The sequence below is a fragment of the Acanthochromis polyacanthus genome, chromosome 6 (assembly GCF_021347895.1).
Source record: "Acanthochromis polyacanthus isolate Apoly-LR-REF ecotype Palm Island chromosome 6, KAUST_Apoly_ChrSc, whole genome shotgun sequence".
In the NCBI taxonomy this organism is placed as follows: domain Eukaryota; kingdom Metazoa; phylum Chordata; class Actinopteri; family Pomacentridae; genus Acanthochromis; species Acanthochromis polyacanthus.
Window position 1 is genome coordinate 15,595,233 of NC_067118.1, and position 17,123 is coordinate 15,612,355.

The window sequence follows — 17,123 nt, forward strand, 5'->3', positions numbered from 1 at the left end:
TGTTGTCATACTGTTTTTCTACTGTGTAGGAACTCCTTTGGAAGACTCCATTGCAAACATTTGTAGTAGGTTATACGTACGTTTTACATATATGCACACTACTGAAAGGCATGCATGCAAATGCCTTTGAAGCATAGCTGCCAAATCACTTCATAATAACATTTTCATTAGCAATCTGTGGTCATTGGAAGGTTGATAAAGAGAAGAAAGGAAAAACAGGTTATTAAATGGAAACGGAAGACTAAACGCAAAATGTCTGTATCAATCTATAAATAATTTAAAAAACTGTCCTGATGCAGCAGTTCTAAACTGTCCCACTTCCAGCTCAATGTCTGTAGTCCCCAGGGCCCAACCAGACATGTCCCTAGGGAGTCATTTTTATTCCTTTGCTACTGCTCTGAATTATTATTTTTTATAATTCCTAATTACCAGGAGGTTATGTAATCACCGGAGTTTGTTTGTCTGTCTGTCCGTCTGTGTGTGTGTGTGTGTGTGTGTGTCTGTCTGTCTGTCTGTTAACAGCATAACTCAAAAAGTCATGGACGGATTTTCACCAAATTTTTACAGGATGTCCGGAAGAGCACGAGTAAGAATCGATTAGATTTTGGAGGTGATCCAAATCACCGTCTGGATCCAGGAATTTATTGAAGGTCGAAGGGCAATTGAGAAATGGCCGCCAGGTGGCCAGGCGGCCGCAAGGCCGCCAGCGGCCGCCAGGTGGCCATTTCAAGAGCATAACTGGGCAACATGCCGATCTTTGTTCATTTGTCGCCAGGTGGCCATTTCTCAATTGTCCTTCGACCTTCAAAAAATTCCTGGATCCAGACGGTGATTCGGATCACCTCCAAAATCTAACCGATTCTTACTCGTGCTCTTCTGGACATCCTGTAAAAATTTGGTGAAAATCTGTCCATGACTTTTTGAGTTATGCTGTTAACAGACAGACAGACAGACACACACACACGGACACACAGATGGACAGACAGACAAACGGGATGGCCAAGGTATGCGCTCTCCGAGTGCTTTTCTAGTTGCTAATGCTTTTGTTCATCTTCTTCATGTTTCTTTCTCTTCTTTCTAAATCCTTACAATCCTTACATTCTCTCACACTACTCATGTGGATGGTAGAATAGGAAACCTAAATGTATCTGCATTTTTTTATATATGTACACTCCCATTCAAAAGTTTGGGCTCATCCAGACAATTTCATGTTTTTCATGAAATCTCACACTTTTATTCATGTGCTAACATAACTGTACAAGGGTTTTCTAATCATCAATGAGCCTTTCAACACCATTAGCTAACGCAATGTAGCATTAGAACACAGGAGTGATGGTTAATGGAAATGTTCCTCTGTACCTCTATGGAGATATTCCATTAAAACTCAGCAGTTTCCAGCTAGAATAGTCATTTACCACATTAACAATGTTTAGACTGTATTTCTTATTAATGTAATGTTATCTTTGTTGAAAAAAGTGTTTTTCTTTCAAAAATAAGAACATTTCTAAGTGAACCTACACTTTTGAACAGTACTGTATATACTTTACTGCCTCAAAGTACATATTTAAGCTTTTCTGTTTGTCTATCTATTTCTCTCTCTTGCATACACTGAAAAAATCCCCAAGTTTTCTCCATAAAGTCTCCAGATGTTCTATAATTTTGGGCTCAGTGAACATGCAAGGTAGTGTCATTGTAATTCAACAGAGAGCATGTGCATTGGCTTGCTGTACACATAAACTTGCTATAACACAACAGTCATAATTACTTTTATAGACAAATGTCACCGGACCACGTGGCGTCATCTCTAAGAAAAATGTATTTACTGAATTGTAGCCACTCCTTTTCAAATGATTGTGTGGGACAATTTTCTATTTGGGTGGGTGTGGATTGCATGATGAATGTGGAAGTTGTAGTAGCATGGAGTAGCCACTACACACCACTGGTGTAATGGCAGTTTTTACAAGGCTAATCCTGCTAGCATGCAACAGCTGATGCACTGCTAAAATGCTCTAAGTGGAACTCATGCTGCAGATTTTTTGTTCAGACAGTGTGACTACATAGATAGATTTAAAAGCTAATTGCTTGGGTCACAGGGCACACCGAAGTGAGGAAGTCTTATTCTGAATTCATAATAATAAATACAATGATTCTGTCTGCTTAGTCCACATACTGTATCCTGTGTTTCTGCATGAGAGTGTCCATGGCCCGGAGACATTTGCCTGGTCTGCTTCAGCTCCTCTCACTCTCCACATCAGTGCTCATGCTTGGATTGGGTGCGAATTAGGAGGAGTCAAGGATGGTGCCAGCAAGATCTACCACACTCAGTATGTGCTATGTTTCAAAGTAACATCCATGTTAAGACCAGAATCCAGTGTTTACCAGCAGAGAATAGCCTAAAGCATCACACTGCATCTCCCATCTTGCTTTCTTCCCATAGCACATCTTGCTGCCATCTCTTATCCAGGTAAATGCTAAACTGCATGGGCCAATCTTCACTCAAGCTTTTGGGTGTAAATGACCATTTCACCAGTTCATCTGCATCCAGTGTGTCTAGAAACTGGCAGGCATGACTGGAGCTTAATGGGGTAAAATCATGCCCAGCACCTGCATATCCACACTCCCTCTCAAAAACACATTTGACGGCATTGCCAATTTGAGAGCTGGGAAGCAATCCAGATCAAGTTTGGGTTTTGAGAAAGTTAAACATTAATACACTTCTACTGAAGAAGTAGTGCTTCTCTAACATTCAAAACAACAAATCAACAATACAGTTATTTGTCCTGTCAAGGAAAAATCCAGAGTTCCAAGTCCAACAGCAGTTTATATGGTGTATACACCAAAAACTTTTCACTCTGGCATCTGAAAGCTTTTTCTCTTTGAAATATAAAACAACAAAGCACAACTCATCACAATGTAAATTCAAGCTTTAAGTGGTCTTAAGCATGCCAACTGGATTAATAAACCATTGAACAAAGTGCCTTTTTTATTCTCAGGCTTCTTTTCGACTGTTCAGCCTTTTCTGATCTCTTAATGCTGAAATGCCAGTGTATGCCAGGCTCCGTCCACTGTGGACCCTGGTATAGTTAATCCAGAATGGATCCATGGCCTCCATCATCATTCATTTATGCACTTACTGACATGGCAGTGTCCTCTAAGTAGTTTGAAGGATAGGTCATGTAGTGAATTTACAGGTCACAAGTCACAGCCCCACTGACAAAGTAGCAGACCACTATCATCACCTTATCACAAATAGAACTGTATTGTATCCTTTCTCTATCTCAGCACATAAATAACAAATAATTGCAGTACACAAACACATTTGTCAATTTTTCACTGCAAAATTTCCCATTCACTACATATTATTACATACATGCATACATACACACATACATACATATATATACACACACACACACAAAGAAAAAAAAATATATATATATATATATGTGTGTATATATATTAGGGCTGGACCCGAATATCCCGAATATTCGTTCGCGACGGCACTATCCGGATATTAATTTGGTATCCGAATATTCGATATTTCAAACTTTTTTAACAAATAAAAACCTGAAAAGTGGGGCCTGCAATATTATTCGGCCCCCTTGCATTAATACTTTGTAGCGCCACCTTTTGCTGCAATTACAGCTGCAAGTCGCTTGGGGTATGTCTCTATCAGTTTTGCACATCGAGAGACTGAAATTCTTGCCCATTCTTCCTTGCAAAACAGCTCGAGCTCAGTGAGGTTGGATGGAGAGCGTTTGTGAACAGCAGTCTTCAGCTCTGCCCACAGATTCTGGATTGGATTCAGGTCTGGACTTTGACTTGGCCATTCTAACACCTGGATACGTTTATTTGTGAACCATTCCATTGTAGATTTGGCTTTATGTTTTGGATCATTGTCCTGTTGGAAGATAAATCTCCGTCCCAGTCTCAGGTCTTTTGCAGACTCCAACAGGTTTTCTTCCAGAATGCTCCTGTATTTGGCTCCATTCATCTTCCCATCAATTTTAACCATCTTCCCTGTCCCTGCTGAAGAAAAGCAGACCCAAACCATGAGGATGCCACCACCATGTTTGACAGTGGGGATGGTGTGTTCAGGGTGATGAGCTGTGTTGCTTTTACGCTAAACATATCGTTTTGCATTGTGGCCAAAAAGTTCGATTTTGGTTTCATCTGACCAGAGCACCTTCTTCCACATGTTTGGTGTGTCTCCCAGGTGGCTTGTGGCAAACTTTAAACGAGACTTTTTATGGATATCTTTGAGAAATGGCTTTCTTCTTGCCACTCTTCCATAAAGGCCAGATTTGTGCAGTGTATAACTGATTGTTGTCCTATGGACAGACTCTCCCATCTCAGCTGTAGATCTCTGCAGTTCATCCAGAGTGATCATGGGCCTCTTGGCTGCATCTCTGATCAGTCTTCTCCTTGTTGGAGGTGAAAGTTTAGAGGGACGGCCGGGTCTTGGTAGATTTGCAGTGGTCTGATACTCCTTCCATTTCAATATGATTGCTTGCACAGTGCTCTTTGAGATGTTTAAAGCTTGGGAAATCTTTTTGTATCCAAATCCGGCTTTAAACTTCTCCACAACCGTATCTCGGACCTGCCTGGTGTGTTCCTTGGTCTTCATGATGCTCTCTGCACTTTAAACAGAACCCTGAGACTATCACAGAGCAGGTGCATTTATACGGAGACTTGATTACACACAGGTGGATTCTATTTATCATCATCAGTCATTTAGGACAACATTGGATCATTCAGAGATCCTCACTGAACTTCTGGAGTGAGTTTGCTGCACTGAAAGTAAAGGGGCCGAATAATATTGAACACCCCACTTTTCAGTTTTTTATTTGTTAAAAAAGTATAAAATATCCAATAAATTTCATTCCACTTCACGATTGTGTCCCAATTGTTGTTGATTCTTGACAAAAAATTAGAATTTTATATCTTTATGTTTGAAGCCTCAAATGTGGCGAAAGGTTGAAAAGTTCAAGGGGGCTGAATACTTTCACAAGGCACTGTATATATATTAAAGGGTGAAAATGAATAACATTCAAGATATTCAGAATCCAAATGTTCATCTCTCAAAATTAATATTCGGATACCACCACAATGACTGAATATCCGGATATTCAGATATTCGGATATTTGGGTCCAGCCGTAGCCATCAACCAAAATTTTATTTGAAAAAGTTTTCTTATTGTGTTAAATTTGCTATTTGACAAAATGTGATTAATCATGATTAATTAATTACAAAGCATGTAATTTATTTTTTATCTCATCCCACCACTAATCCAAACATTCTCATCTAATTCTATGTCAGGTGCCATGCTACTTGGAATAATTTTGCGTAGCTAACATGACACTTTAGCAAGGTTAGCACTGTAGAGTTTAAAGTGATAGAATTCCATTTCAAATTCAGGAATAACATGAAAAACATTTTTTTCAAGAATAGGGTACTATATCTGAGAAAACCTCAGACCAAGTATAATTACATAAAGACACAAACACCAATGACTCTTTCAAAAGAAAGAATATATGATTTGTTGTTAAAGAAAGAACATGACTGTTGACTGTGCACACAATATTTGAACTGACAAAGTAAACATCATCAGAAAGAGAACTTTGCTTTTAGCAAAGATTTGTATTTTGTTTCTTTTAACAGCAAAATCTAGAATATAGCCTTCTCCTGTTTTATCAAGTTCTGTCAAACTGTGTCGCTGAGAGGCACATTTTTCATTTTCACTGGTAAAAAAAAAAAGATTAAACTCCAGATTTTTTCTTGCATTATCAATTACTTCAGAGGCTGCCCAGTGGCTTGGTGGTTACCACTTTTGCCTTGCAGCTAGAAGATCCCCGATAAGCATCCTGGCCTTCCCGGGATCTTTCTGCATGGAGTTTGCATGTTCTCCCTGTGCATGCGTGGGTTTTCTCCAGCTTCTTCAGCTTCCTCCCACAGTCCAAAAATATGCTGAGGTTAATTGGTAACTCTAAACTGTCTGTAGGTGGGAATGTAAGTGTGACTGTTTGTCTGTATATGTGGCCCTATGATAGACTGTTGACCTGTCCAGGGTGACCCAAGGTCAGCTGGGATAGACTCCAGCCCCAAGACCCGAATGAGCATTAAGAGGTGTATAGATAATGGATGGATGGATAGTTACTTCAGGAAATCTGAAACACTTTAGCGCTTTGCATAAGCTTGCTTACCAAGTCATTAGTTTTTGCAAATGGAGTATCATTAGCAACCAGTGTGTGATAGTTGTGTTTAAGATGTTGAACCAAATCACTTGTGTTCCTCTTAACAGCACAGTATTTGAATGTACTATGTTTTCTTCCGTTTTATGTGTACTGAAGCCAGAGTGTTCCCACCCGACCCACACACCTTCTTTCTTCTGTGCCAGCTGTCCCCAGTCTGCTTCCGTTTCTACACCAATGGTCTGATTTTCACTGTCATTACTGTGCCATCGACGAATGACATCTGTTAAAATAGCAACCAGCTCACTGAGAGGGAGCCTACACAGAAGCAAAGACCACAAGCACTCACTAACAGTGAGTTACTTTTGAATCCTATTACAAAGAGAGCATCTTTTGGTGCTTTGCCAATCGTCAAACAAAATGAGAAATTTGAGGACACAGTCAATGGCCATTTAAAGTTACCCCTCAAAAATAAAATCCTTTTTTTTTTTTTACCAGTTTAACGAGTCCTTATTGTGTTTTTTTTATAAAACACATGAGTAAAATATGTAGTCAGTGTGACGACTGAGTATTTCCTCTATGGAACTGCAGTGTACTGATGTCAGGTTGCAGAGAGCTTCATGTTTCATTATTCTTCCTCAGAATCAGTTTCTGGTTAAAACCTGGATGGTTGAATTACCTCAATATTACAAATGGCCACTGTGTTGCACAGAGAAGTTTTATAGAGTTTGGACAGTCATAGAGGATCTGGTGTGTTAAACTGATCGATTGTTGTACTTAGTGATTAGTTACAGCCAGTAACTAATCACAGACAGTGAACCAGGAACATTCAGCTCCTCTTTGTAGCTGTGCTGCAGGATTCTTCATGTCTAAGAGCAATTCTCAGAGATCACTGTCATATAAGCACAAATATGCAAGGCACTGGCAGGAGCATCCTACGGTAAGGAAGCCAGACAAAGGTAGCACTATAAACAAGCCCAGTCTGAAAGGATGAGACTTGGAGCCATGAAAGAAAGACTTTATGGTCTACAAATTTTCCTTGGATTCAGCATATAAAGAGCACATGGAATTTCATGCATGCTATTGCTGTGGGGTGTAAACTAGCTACTACAGTGAAAATTTGTTTTGTTTTGTTAACAAAATAACATAAGTCAAGAAAAAAAGAAATAACAATTACACTATCGTTCAAAAGTTTGGGGTCACTTAGAAATGTCCTTTTTGAAAGAAAAGCAGATTTTTCCAATTAAGATAAAACTAAATAAATCCGAAATATAGTCCAGACATTGGTAATGTGGTAAATGACTATTCTAGCTGGAAAAGGTTGATTTTTAATGGAATATCTCCATAGTGGTACAGAGGAACATTTCCAGCAACCAGCACTCCTGTGTTCTAATGCTACATTGTGTTAGCTAATGGTGTTGAAAGGTTAAGTGATGATTAGAAAACCCTTGTGCAGTTATGTTAGCACATGAATAAAAGTGTGAGATTTCATGGAAAACATGAAATCGCCTGGGTGAGCCCAAACTTTTGAATGGGAGTGTACATATAAATAAAAAAATGCAGATACATTTAGGTTTCCTATTCTACCATCCACATGAGTAGTGTGAGAGAATGTAAGGATTTGTAAGTATTTAGAAAGAAGAGAAAGAATCATGAAGAAGATAAACAAAAGGGTAAAAAAACAGCATTAGCAATTAAGAATTATAAAAAATAATTCAGAGCGGTACCAAAGGAAAAAAAAAATGACTCCCTAAGGACATGTCTGGTTGGGCCCTGGGGACTACAGACATTGAGCTGGAAGTGGGACAGTTTAGAACTGCTGCATCAGGACAGTTTTTTAAAAATTATTTATAGATTGATACAGACATTTTTTGTGTGTAGTCTTCCTTTTTCCATTTAATAACCTGTTTTTCCTTTCTTCTCTTTATCAACCTTCCAATGACCACAGATTGCTAATGAAAATGTTATTATGAAGTGATTCGGCAGCTATGCTTCAAAGGCATTTGCATGCATGCCTTTCAGTAGTGTGCATATGTGTAAAACGTACGTATAACCTACTACAAATGTTTGCAATGGAGTCTTCCAAAGGAGTTCCTACACAGTAGAAAAACAGTATGACAGCAACAACTACAAATCCATGGCTGTTATATGCGCGCCTACAGCGGCGTGTAATCAGCTCTACATGTCTGTTTATTTCATGTACAAAGATGCAGCAGCAGCTTTTCCAGTAAACATCGCTTCACTGCTTTCCTAATACAGTTTAAAATGTTGTTAATCGCTTAAAAAGGATTGAATGGTTTGGCTTCAAGATACTTCTCAGATCTTTTTGTTCCTTACACTCGAGGATACACCCTAGGGTTAGTAGAGAAAGTATCAAACTGTTAACAAAGGATAACTGTGGTTTTGCTGATTAACTCCCTCTACAGAATGAAGTAGTGTCTACAATCTGCACTGCTAATCCTGTATTTTCTTTTCAACATCAGTGGCTTTAAAAATCTACATCTAACTGCCTGTGCGATATTATGATTGTTACCATTATTATTAGACGTCTTTGCTCTCAACAAGTGTTCATCAGTTACCTCCACTGAGTCCTAAAGTAGTGTTGTAGGAAGTGAGAATGGGAATCTTTTTGATGGATTGTTAGTTGCAGAAAGATGGAAACCACGCAACTCAATGTGTGTTACCAAGGAACCAGCACAAGGTGACTGTTTGCAAATATTTGACTTTAAGGTGTCTGACTTATTTTTATTAGACTGACGATTAGAAAACCCTTGTGCAATTTTGTCAGCACATGAATAAAAGTGTGAGTTTTCATGGACAACATGAAATAGCCTGGGTGGCCCCGAACGTTTGTATGGCGGTTTATATTTTCCAGATTGGTGTAAGATAAAACTAGAACTGAGGAAATTTTGAAGGACAATGGACCAAGTTTAGCTTACTGTAAAAGATGACATAGCCACGAGTTATGTCAAAAAAATGAGGCAGACTCACACAGCATCAATATGCTGCAGAGAGGTGCACTGATTTAAGGCCGTAAGCTTGTCGGGCTGGTCAATGCAAGAATAAAAAATACACATGAAGAGCAATCAGGTAAATGTTATGTTGAGTGATACACTACAGGGCTGAACAATTAATCAAAACATTATCCAAATCGCAATGTGGCCAAGTATAATATCCCAATTGCTGGAGCTGCACTTTTTTGCTAAATGTCAAATATGTCACAAATTACCAAAAATTTCCATTTCACTAAAATTGCATTTTATATCACAATATCTGTCAAACTAATAGCAACATGTTTTTAAAAATCTGTTTATCCATTACACAGAAACTGTAACTGAGGCATGACATAAACATGATCATTATTAAGGCCTTCAATAAGCCACTTTATTACTCAGTATTTGAACTTTTTGCGCATCATTGCACAGTGGTCCAACTGCTCCAAGTTTGGGAAGAAGTGCTGCCTTACAGAGAAACTCAGGGAACTTATTGTCCTTGAGTTTGACGCTTGATAAGATGCTAGCTTTGCATCTCAGCCAAACATAATTGCACTTTTAAATTTCATCAATGAGAAAAAAAAAAATTTGCAATCACATATACCACAGGTTGCAGCAGGCCAGGGGAAGACAACTAACATTTCATAACCAAGCAAAGACGTTTTCTCAGAGTCAAATCACAGGTTCTCATTGACAGTACATGGAGCTGTAAAACAGTGTGAGAACTAGATCAGGTCCATCTTAAGCAGGCTCAGACTGAACAAAAGTGGCCACATCATCAGAGGATCACTACATCAAGCTTTGTTCGCTGAGAGATACAAAAGAAAGTCACTACGGATCGAGAATTTACTCAATAAATACAGTATTTCAGTGAGTAAAACTTTGTCAAAAGAAGGCTCTCGACTAGTTTTGTCAGAGGAGCAGTGTCTGTCAACCAGTTCTCAGGGAAAACTAGCAATAACACCTGCCATGGGCTTAAATAAAACAGTACAGGAAAGTATTTAGTGATAAATTACATGTAGAACTATAGCAACTTTACTTATTTTCATGGCAGCATTTTTAAATTTACACAAAATCATGTCACAGTATGGGTACTAACCACTTAGCATAAAATTTACATATCTTTAAAGTATATCTCAGGGCAAACTGCCATTGAGGTTACTTTTATTTATTAAAACAGAATAAAACAAGGTGAGGTAAATGATTTAGTGTGTGTTCCTATGAGGGTGGGAGAGCAGTTAAAGCCTCTATTGGGGCTGTTTTAAAGGTCAGGTCTGCTGTGTCACTGACTGACGAGGCTACATGGAGCAGAGGAGTGAAGCCTCCATTCCACAGGTGTTTCCCTCCTCACCGTTACCGGCTGGATACCTCCTATTCACGGACACTGACTTACCCTCTGTAGTGTGTTTTAATTTTCACCAACTCCGAGCCCAACTCCACAATGGATCCGTTTGACGCCAGCATATGCATCCTGCAGTTTGGTTAACCTCCAAACTCGGCCAACGTTAACTGGACAGGCCCGAACCAGCTGTACCACCCGTTCACCGAGCAGGATAAAAGTTACATAACAGCGGCGGAGGAACGACACCGGGCAGCAGCAACTTCTCGTCCCGTACTCTCTGTAGACAACTTGAGGAACTACTGGAAGTTTTTTTGGTTTCGGCAACATTAAAAGCTTCGGTGACGAAGAACTTGTCAATGTACAGGAAATAACATTATCTATTTCTGGTATTCAGTTTAAAAATAAAACGAAATGTGTGAAAGTCGTCCTGTAAATGGATTAAAGCGCAGAGCAGTGCTTTTATTTTGAAATAAAAACCTCTAAAAGCCGGGTTGTGAGGTTAAACTTGACAGAGTTTCTTATTCGCTCACTATGGTTACGGTGATCCACATTCACCTGCCGTGCTGCTGTCCCAACAGGAAGACTCACAGTCACAGAGGGATGCTGCTCTGTAGTCAGGAGGACGAGCTTACTAATGGTACGTCACTGTTTATATTATAGTGGTGCATTTTATCTCTCCTAATAATAGGTCCCTGTTATATTTCAGCTTCACATGAAAATGGATATCATTCCCTATTACAGCTGGTGAAAATAAAAAGTATTGTAAGCGTTAGAAAAAAATGTATTCATAAAATGTTCTGTAAGTGCTGTCGCAGGAAGACAGAAGGAAAACTTGGGGGGGGAAACTGATTTCGTCACAGGTCGACCACCATAATGCAGGTTTATAGCGCCACCTGCTGGTTAATTAACAAATAACTTCAAGAATTGTAAAAGGCAATGAACTTCGTTAACCGTTATGCGTCTGTTTACAATTTAAAAGCATTCATAAGCAGTCATAAAAATGCTTACTTTAATGTTATAAAATGCAGAGAGAGCAGATTTTATACAACTAATTTTTGGACAAAACTATGTACTATCACTCCTTATCATGTCATATTTGACCTAAAACCTGGAAACACAAACACAGAACAGCTGTAAGAATTTAGTTTTCTTCAACCAAGTCTCTGCTTTCCTCTCTAAAAACAACCTGTATCACCCAAATCAGTGTGATTTTAAACAAGTTCACTCCACCAATGCTGCACTCCTATCAGTAACAGAATCACAGCATTCTGCTAGAGTCTTTAGTTCTTTTGCTGTTACATCTGTCAGCTGCTTTTGACAAGGTTAACCACCAAATCCTCCTCTCCACATTCACTGAGCTTGGCATCTCAGGATCAGCCCTCCACTGGTTCATGTCCTACCTCCCACGGAGATACTTTAGAGTATCTTGGAAGGGAGAAGTGTCCAAACTGCACAGCTTATCCACAAGGGTTCCTCAGTGGTGAACGTTCGGCCCCCTCCTCTTCTCAGCATACACATCCTCACTTGGTGTAATAACCCACTCCTATGGTTTCTCGTACCATTGCTACACTGATGATACCCAGCTCTTCCTGTTGTTCCCCCTGGACGAGCACATTGTCTCTGCCCAGATCTCGTCATGCCTTGCAGATATCTCGGCATGGATGAAAAAATGCCACCTTCAACTCAACCTCTCCAAGACTGAGCTCCTTATCATCCCAGTGAGTCCCTCTATACAACAAGAAATCAACATGTCAGCTTGAATCGACCCAACTCAAACCCCCAAAGTCTGCCAGAAACTTGGGTATCATGATGGGTGACCAACTAACTTTCAAGGCTCATGTGGCCTCTGTTGCTCAGTTGTGTTGCCCTGTACAACATCAGGAAGATCAGACCCTTCCTATCTGTCCAGGCTCTCATAATATCACACAACTACTGCAACTCCTCACTGGCAGGTCTCCCTACATGCACGGTCAAACCTCTGCAGATGATCCAGAATCCAGCATCATGTCTGGTTTTCAACCAGCCAGAAACAGCTCATATCACCCCACTGTTCAGATCGCTTCACTGGCTTCCAGGTACTGCTTGCATAAAATTCAAAACTCTATTCAAATTCAAAATACTATTATGTTTGCACTACCTGTAGGCATCACGGTGCTATTATTGCACTTGAACTTGTTTTATGGCACTTTTCCAGGTTGGTTTTTTCCTGACTAGATCCATGCTTGTGTTGTATCTACTCTCAGATGTATGTACCTTTGGATAGAAGCGTCTGCCAAATGAAATTGTAGAATTGTAGTTTTAAAAATATTTTCCTGAAACTGAAAATAGCATGGGAAGCAGCCACAGTTGTTGGTCCTGGAGTCATTTGAAAGCCATTTTCTGCTGCCTGCACCCTGATGTGGAAGCGAGGATCAGCTGATTGTGATGTTCTTGAGCATAAATGTATTCCTTGCTACCTGATCCTTTCCTTGATCTTTATCAGAGGGACTTCGTGTTGTCTTCTTGTTCTGACACATCTTCCCCCAAATTATTGTCTGCTTCCTCATCTTAGAATGTCAGATCAATGGCCTGTTTCACAATAAATCTGGCTGCTATAACCTTCACTAAAATAGCAGCTCAGGTATAGTCTGATAACCTCCAACGCCTCTTTTCTTTTCTGTTTGTACCTTAGCTAGCTCAGAACTGATGTGTTCTAATTTGTGAATTTTAGAATATTTTGTTAAACTGCAGGTCTTGTACTTGCATGTGCAGACCTCATGACTGTGTCAAGGTACCCCCGACCTGTATGACATCTGTTCCTTATGTGCAACATATATGATCATTCCTAAGCCGCTTTGCTCTCTCAGTGTTTGGAGAATCCCCCATGAGTCTTCAAAGACCAACAGCTTCCTGTCTTAGCAGGAATTTGGACAGATGTGGGAATGCTTTCATAACACTCAGTGTCCTCATTGAACTCTGTTAGTCAGGTTCCAAACAGTGTTTTAGGTGTCCATGCACTGCTCCTTTGCAAACCTTCACTCTAGCCATGATTTGACACTAAGAAAGCCCCTTTTTGCTCATAATAACAATCTGACTTCAGACACTTTCATTTAGTTCTGATGGCATGTCTCCTAATGTCACAGTGCTACTGAAATCTGAAATATTAGTTTTTGTTTTACACGTCAGGACCTCTTGTGTTTTTAAACGTTTTTAAATCGTCACATTTAATGATTGTTTCCAGGCGTATATGAAAATATGAGAGAATTTCAGCATAGTAGAATTTCAGATTTACACCAAATACATATAAATACTATTAAATGAATAGCCAATCTCTGCTTTCGTCTTCATATTTATCGTCTTATATTCAAATGCTTGAAGCAAAAACATCAGGTCACTGTAGTGATTTTTAATATGTAACTTTATAGTTCCATTCAGTTTCCACAGCATTTGACTGAGTTTCATTCTGTTTGTGATCCAGCTCAATCACAGTCCCATCATGGAATCAGCAACTAAAGAAATGTGTTTGAAGTGAAGTGTTTTTCAGCAGCTACATTTCTATTGAAACAGCGTGAGTGACAGTTCCAGTAGAAGCTGTGCACATAAATATAATGGCTTCATGACAGAGTTAATTTTTTCCTATAGCTCAGTTGCCAGTATAATGACTGTAATGATCTCATGTGCCACATGTTTGATATTGACAAGTCTGATGAAGAAGTGATGATTCTCTCAGAAAGTGCCGACATGGACCACAAGAGGTCAGGAGTGAATCCTTTCAAAGATGTCTGTTGGTGCTCTTTTGAGGGGGGTCCATAGACTGTATATAAAGATGGATGTAATATCTGGCTCCAAAATTGAAGCCCACCCGGAAGTGTCAAAAACTTGCAATATATATACGCTGTCCGCTAGGGTTGGCTCCAAAAAGCTTTTGCTCCATAGACCCCAATTCATTTTGGAAAAAATAAAATTTGATAGACTGATTTTCTACAGCTCAGGATTTTTTTCCCGTTAGTTTTCATGGTCAGAATGAGAGATCAGGTGGCCGATCTTAAAATAAATCAATACTGAATTTTAAATAAACTGTTAAAGTTGGTGGAGTCATGGAGCGTGGCTGTACTTGATGGACAGTCCCAATGACTGGTCCTGCCCCGAGTTTTTTTTAATTATTATTATTGCCTCAGATACAGAGCATATCCGGTCCAGCCTGTTTGATGACTCTTTTTACATCACTGGCTCCAAAAAATCCAAAATAGCGACCAGGAAGTAGCAAAATCCAGGCTTCATTTTCTCTGCGTTGAAACCAACGGGCGACGTCACGGTTAGTTCACGCCTGATCGGATAGAGCAATATTTCTGCAACTCAACATGAGGGGGGAAATATCCAGTTAAATTTCACAGACACTGTCCAGATTAAGCCTGGTTTTCACCTGAATTTGTGTCCTCCAACTAATTACAGAATTTTGGGCAAAAGTTTTGGTATGTATTTTAAGGGTGTGAAACATCAGTGATCTGTGTATTAAACTATCCCACTTTGGTCAAATTTTGCTTGAATTTCAGAATTTTGAGAAGTTTCACAGTTTTTCCTGTGCTGTTGTCAAAAGACCCACCATCTGGACAAAAATGTAGCCTTGACCCAGATTGTTCTATGGGGACGCTGAACTTCATCACATTTTGAATGAGTTTCAGACTACATGCTACATTACCTCTTTTCCTCTCAGTCGAAACAGGTCACATGATAGCTTACTAATGTCATGTTTGTTATGTGGTTCAGTTAGATGTGCAGCAATTTAACTCTCTCAGAGCAGCTCTTTACCACACCTGCAGTCAGGTCAAATATTTTGCATTATTTGACACTGTTTCCACTGTCCAGACAGTGGTCTTAGTCTGCTGTAGGGGTAGTTGGCTAACATGTGAGGGCCATCAGTCAATGCAGCATGTAGGTCCTGTAGGTCTTCACTTTCTTTCTCTCTTCCATCCACCTGGAATCTACCTTTGTTTGTGTTTACACCTTAAACACCTCCACAGTACATATAACACACATGCATTCTCAACTTGCATTGCTGATATCACTGACTTCCACATCCCATTGTTGTTTCGAGTTAGTTTCGTGTCATTACACTTTAAAGTAAATCCCTTGCATTGACTGCCCCCTTGTTACTTTCTTTGAGCCAGTTTGTGGCAGTTTTTGTTTAAAAATATTGGCTAAGCAAAGTCCTGTTTCTGTTGCTTCTTTTGTCATGTGCTCTTCAAAGAAGCATCTGCCACATATCTATGTAGAATAATTCATACTTGTACAGTGATTTCTTGTCATGTGAAGCACAGGTTAAGGGCTTTGGGCCCATGGTGCTGATCATGGCTGCCTTTAATAGACCACTTGCATTTACAAAAAGTCGACATCTACAATTGTATAGTGTAAATCTAAGATCCAAAGTGTTGTCCAGTCAGCTAACCAATGAAGTTGCTTAGAGGCACAGTTGCCCTCTCTCCATTAGATGGAGCTGCAGGTCGAGGGTTGTAAGAAAATAATGATGAAACAAAGTAGCATTATATAATCACATTATAGGAATGACAGCGTATTTGTGATGCTATCCACGTTCATCTGCTGTCACAGCATAACCCAGATTTCAAATGCTTCAGTGTACAATGAAATCTTCTCTCACAGGTGATCCGTATCAACATGTCCATCCATCCATTCTCTATACACCGCTTTGTCCTCACGAGGGTCACGGGGGGTGCTGGAGCCTATCCCAGCTGACTCGGGCGAAGGCAGGGGACACCCTGGACAGGTCGCCAGTCTGGCACAGGGCTACATATACAAACAATCACAATCACATTCACACCTACGGGCAATTTAGAGTAACCAATTAACCTCAGCATATTTTTGGACTGTGGGAGGAAGCCGGAGTATCCAGAGAAAACCCACGCATGCACAGGGAGAACATGCAAACTCCATGCAGAAAGATCCCAGGCCACCCCAGGATTTGAACCGGGGATCTTCTTGCTGCAAGGCGAAAGTTCTAACCACTACTTCACTGTGCAGCCCTGTATCAACATGTGTAATGGGAAAAACAGCTGCACAATTAGTCAGCACCTTCGTCTTGACATCTACAAGTACCCAAGGTAGCTTCTACACAACAGTATACGGTAAGTTATTTTAAAGCCTGCAGGGGTTTCTTCACCTTGCTAAAGTCAATCTGTGATCCAATGTTAAATAAAAGTATTTAGTGGTATTCAATAATAGGTAGGAGGAAGAACTATTAAAGAGATGTTTGCAATAGGCCAGAAAACTGAAAAAAAAAAAAGCACCGAACACTGCTGTGCTTTACCTCCGTGTTTTGTGTGCATTTCTTTCTTTTCTATGCAGAACAGAAAACTTTCATTAGGCAGTTTTTAGTGTGTATGCTCCAGGCCACTGGAAAAGTCTGCCTGAGGAACTGTGAACAAATCAAAGTAGTTCTGTGAAACATCTTGAAACTATCGAAGGTGCCATAAAAATAAAGCCTGATTGAATGTGATCTGACATCAGATCACCAGATCTGACACCTTATGAAACCAAAGGTATTTCTTGTCAGTTGCCCAGTTAGAAGCCGCCTTGCTAAATAAGATGGTAAGGACGGTAAA

At 39.8% G+C, this 17,123-nt stretch overlaps 1 protein-coding gene across 1 annotated transcript in view; it reads right to left on the reverse strand.

The window, feature by feature from the left end:
- The window catches only part of prkcz (protein kinase C, zeta), a 144,171-nt gene extending 133,367 nt beyond the window's left edge, over positions 1-10,804 (reverse strand). Inside the window, exon 1 of the mRNA XM_022200530.2 lies at positions 10,579-10,804. Coding sequence (XP_022056222.1) covers positions 10,579-10,655 — 77 coding nt within the window. The 5' untranslated portion in view covers positions 10,656-10,804. The remainder of the gene's footprint in view (positions 1-10,578) is intronic.
- Positions 10,805-17,123: the final 6,319 nt, after the last annotated feature.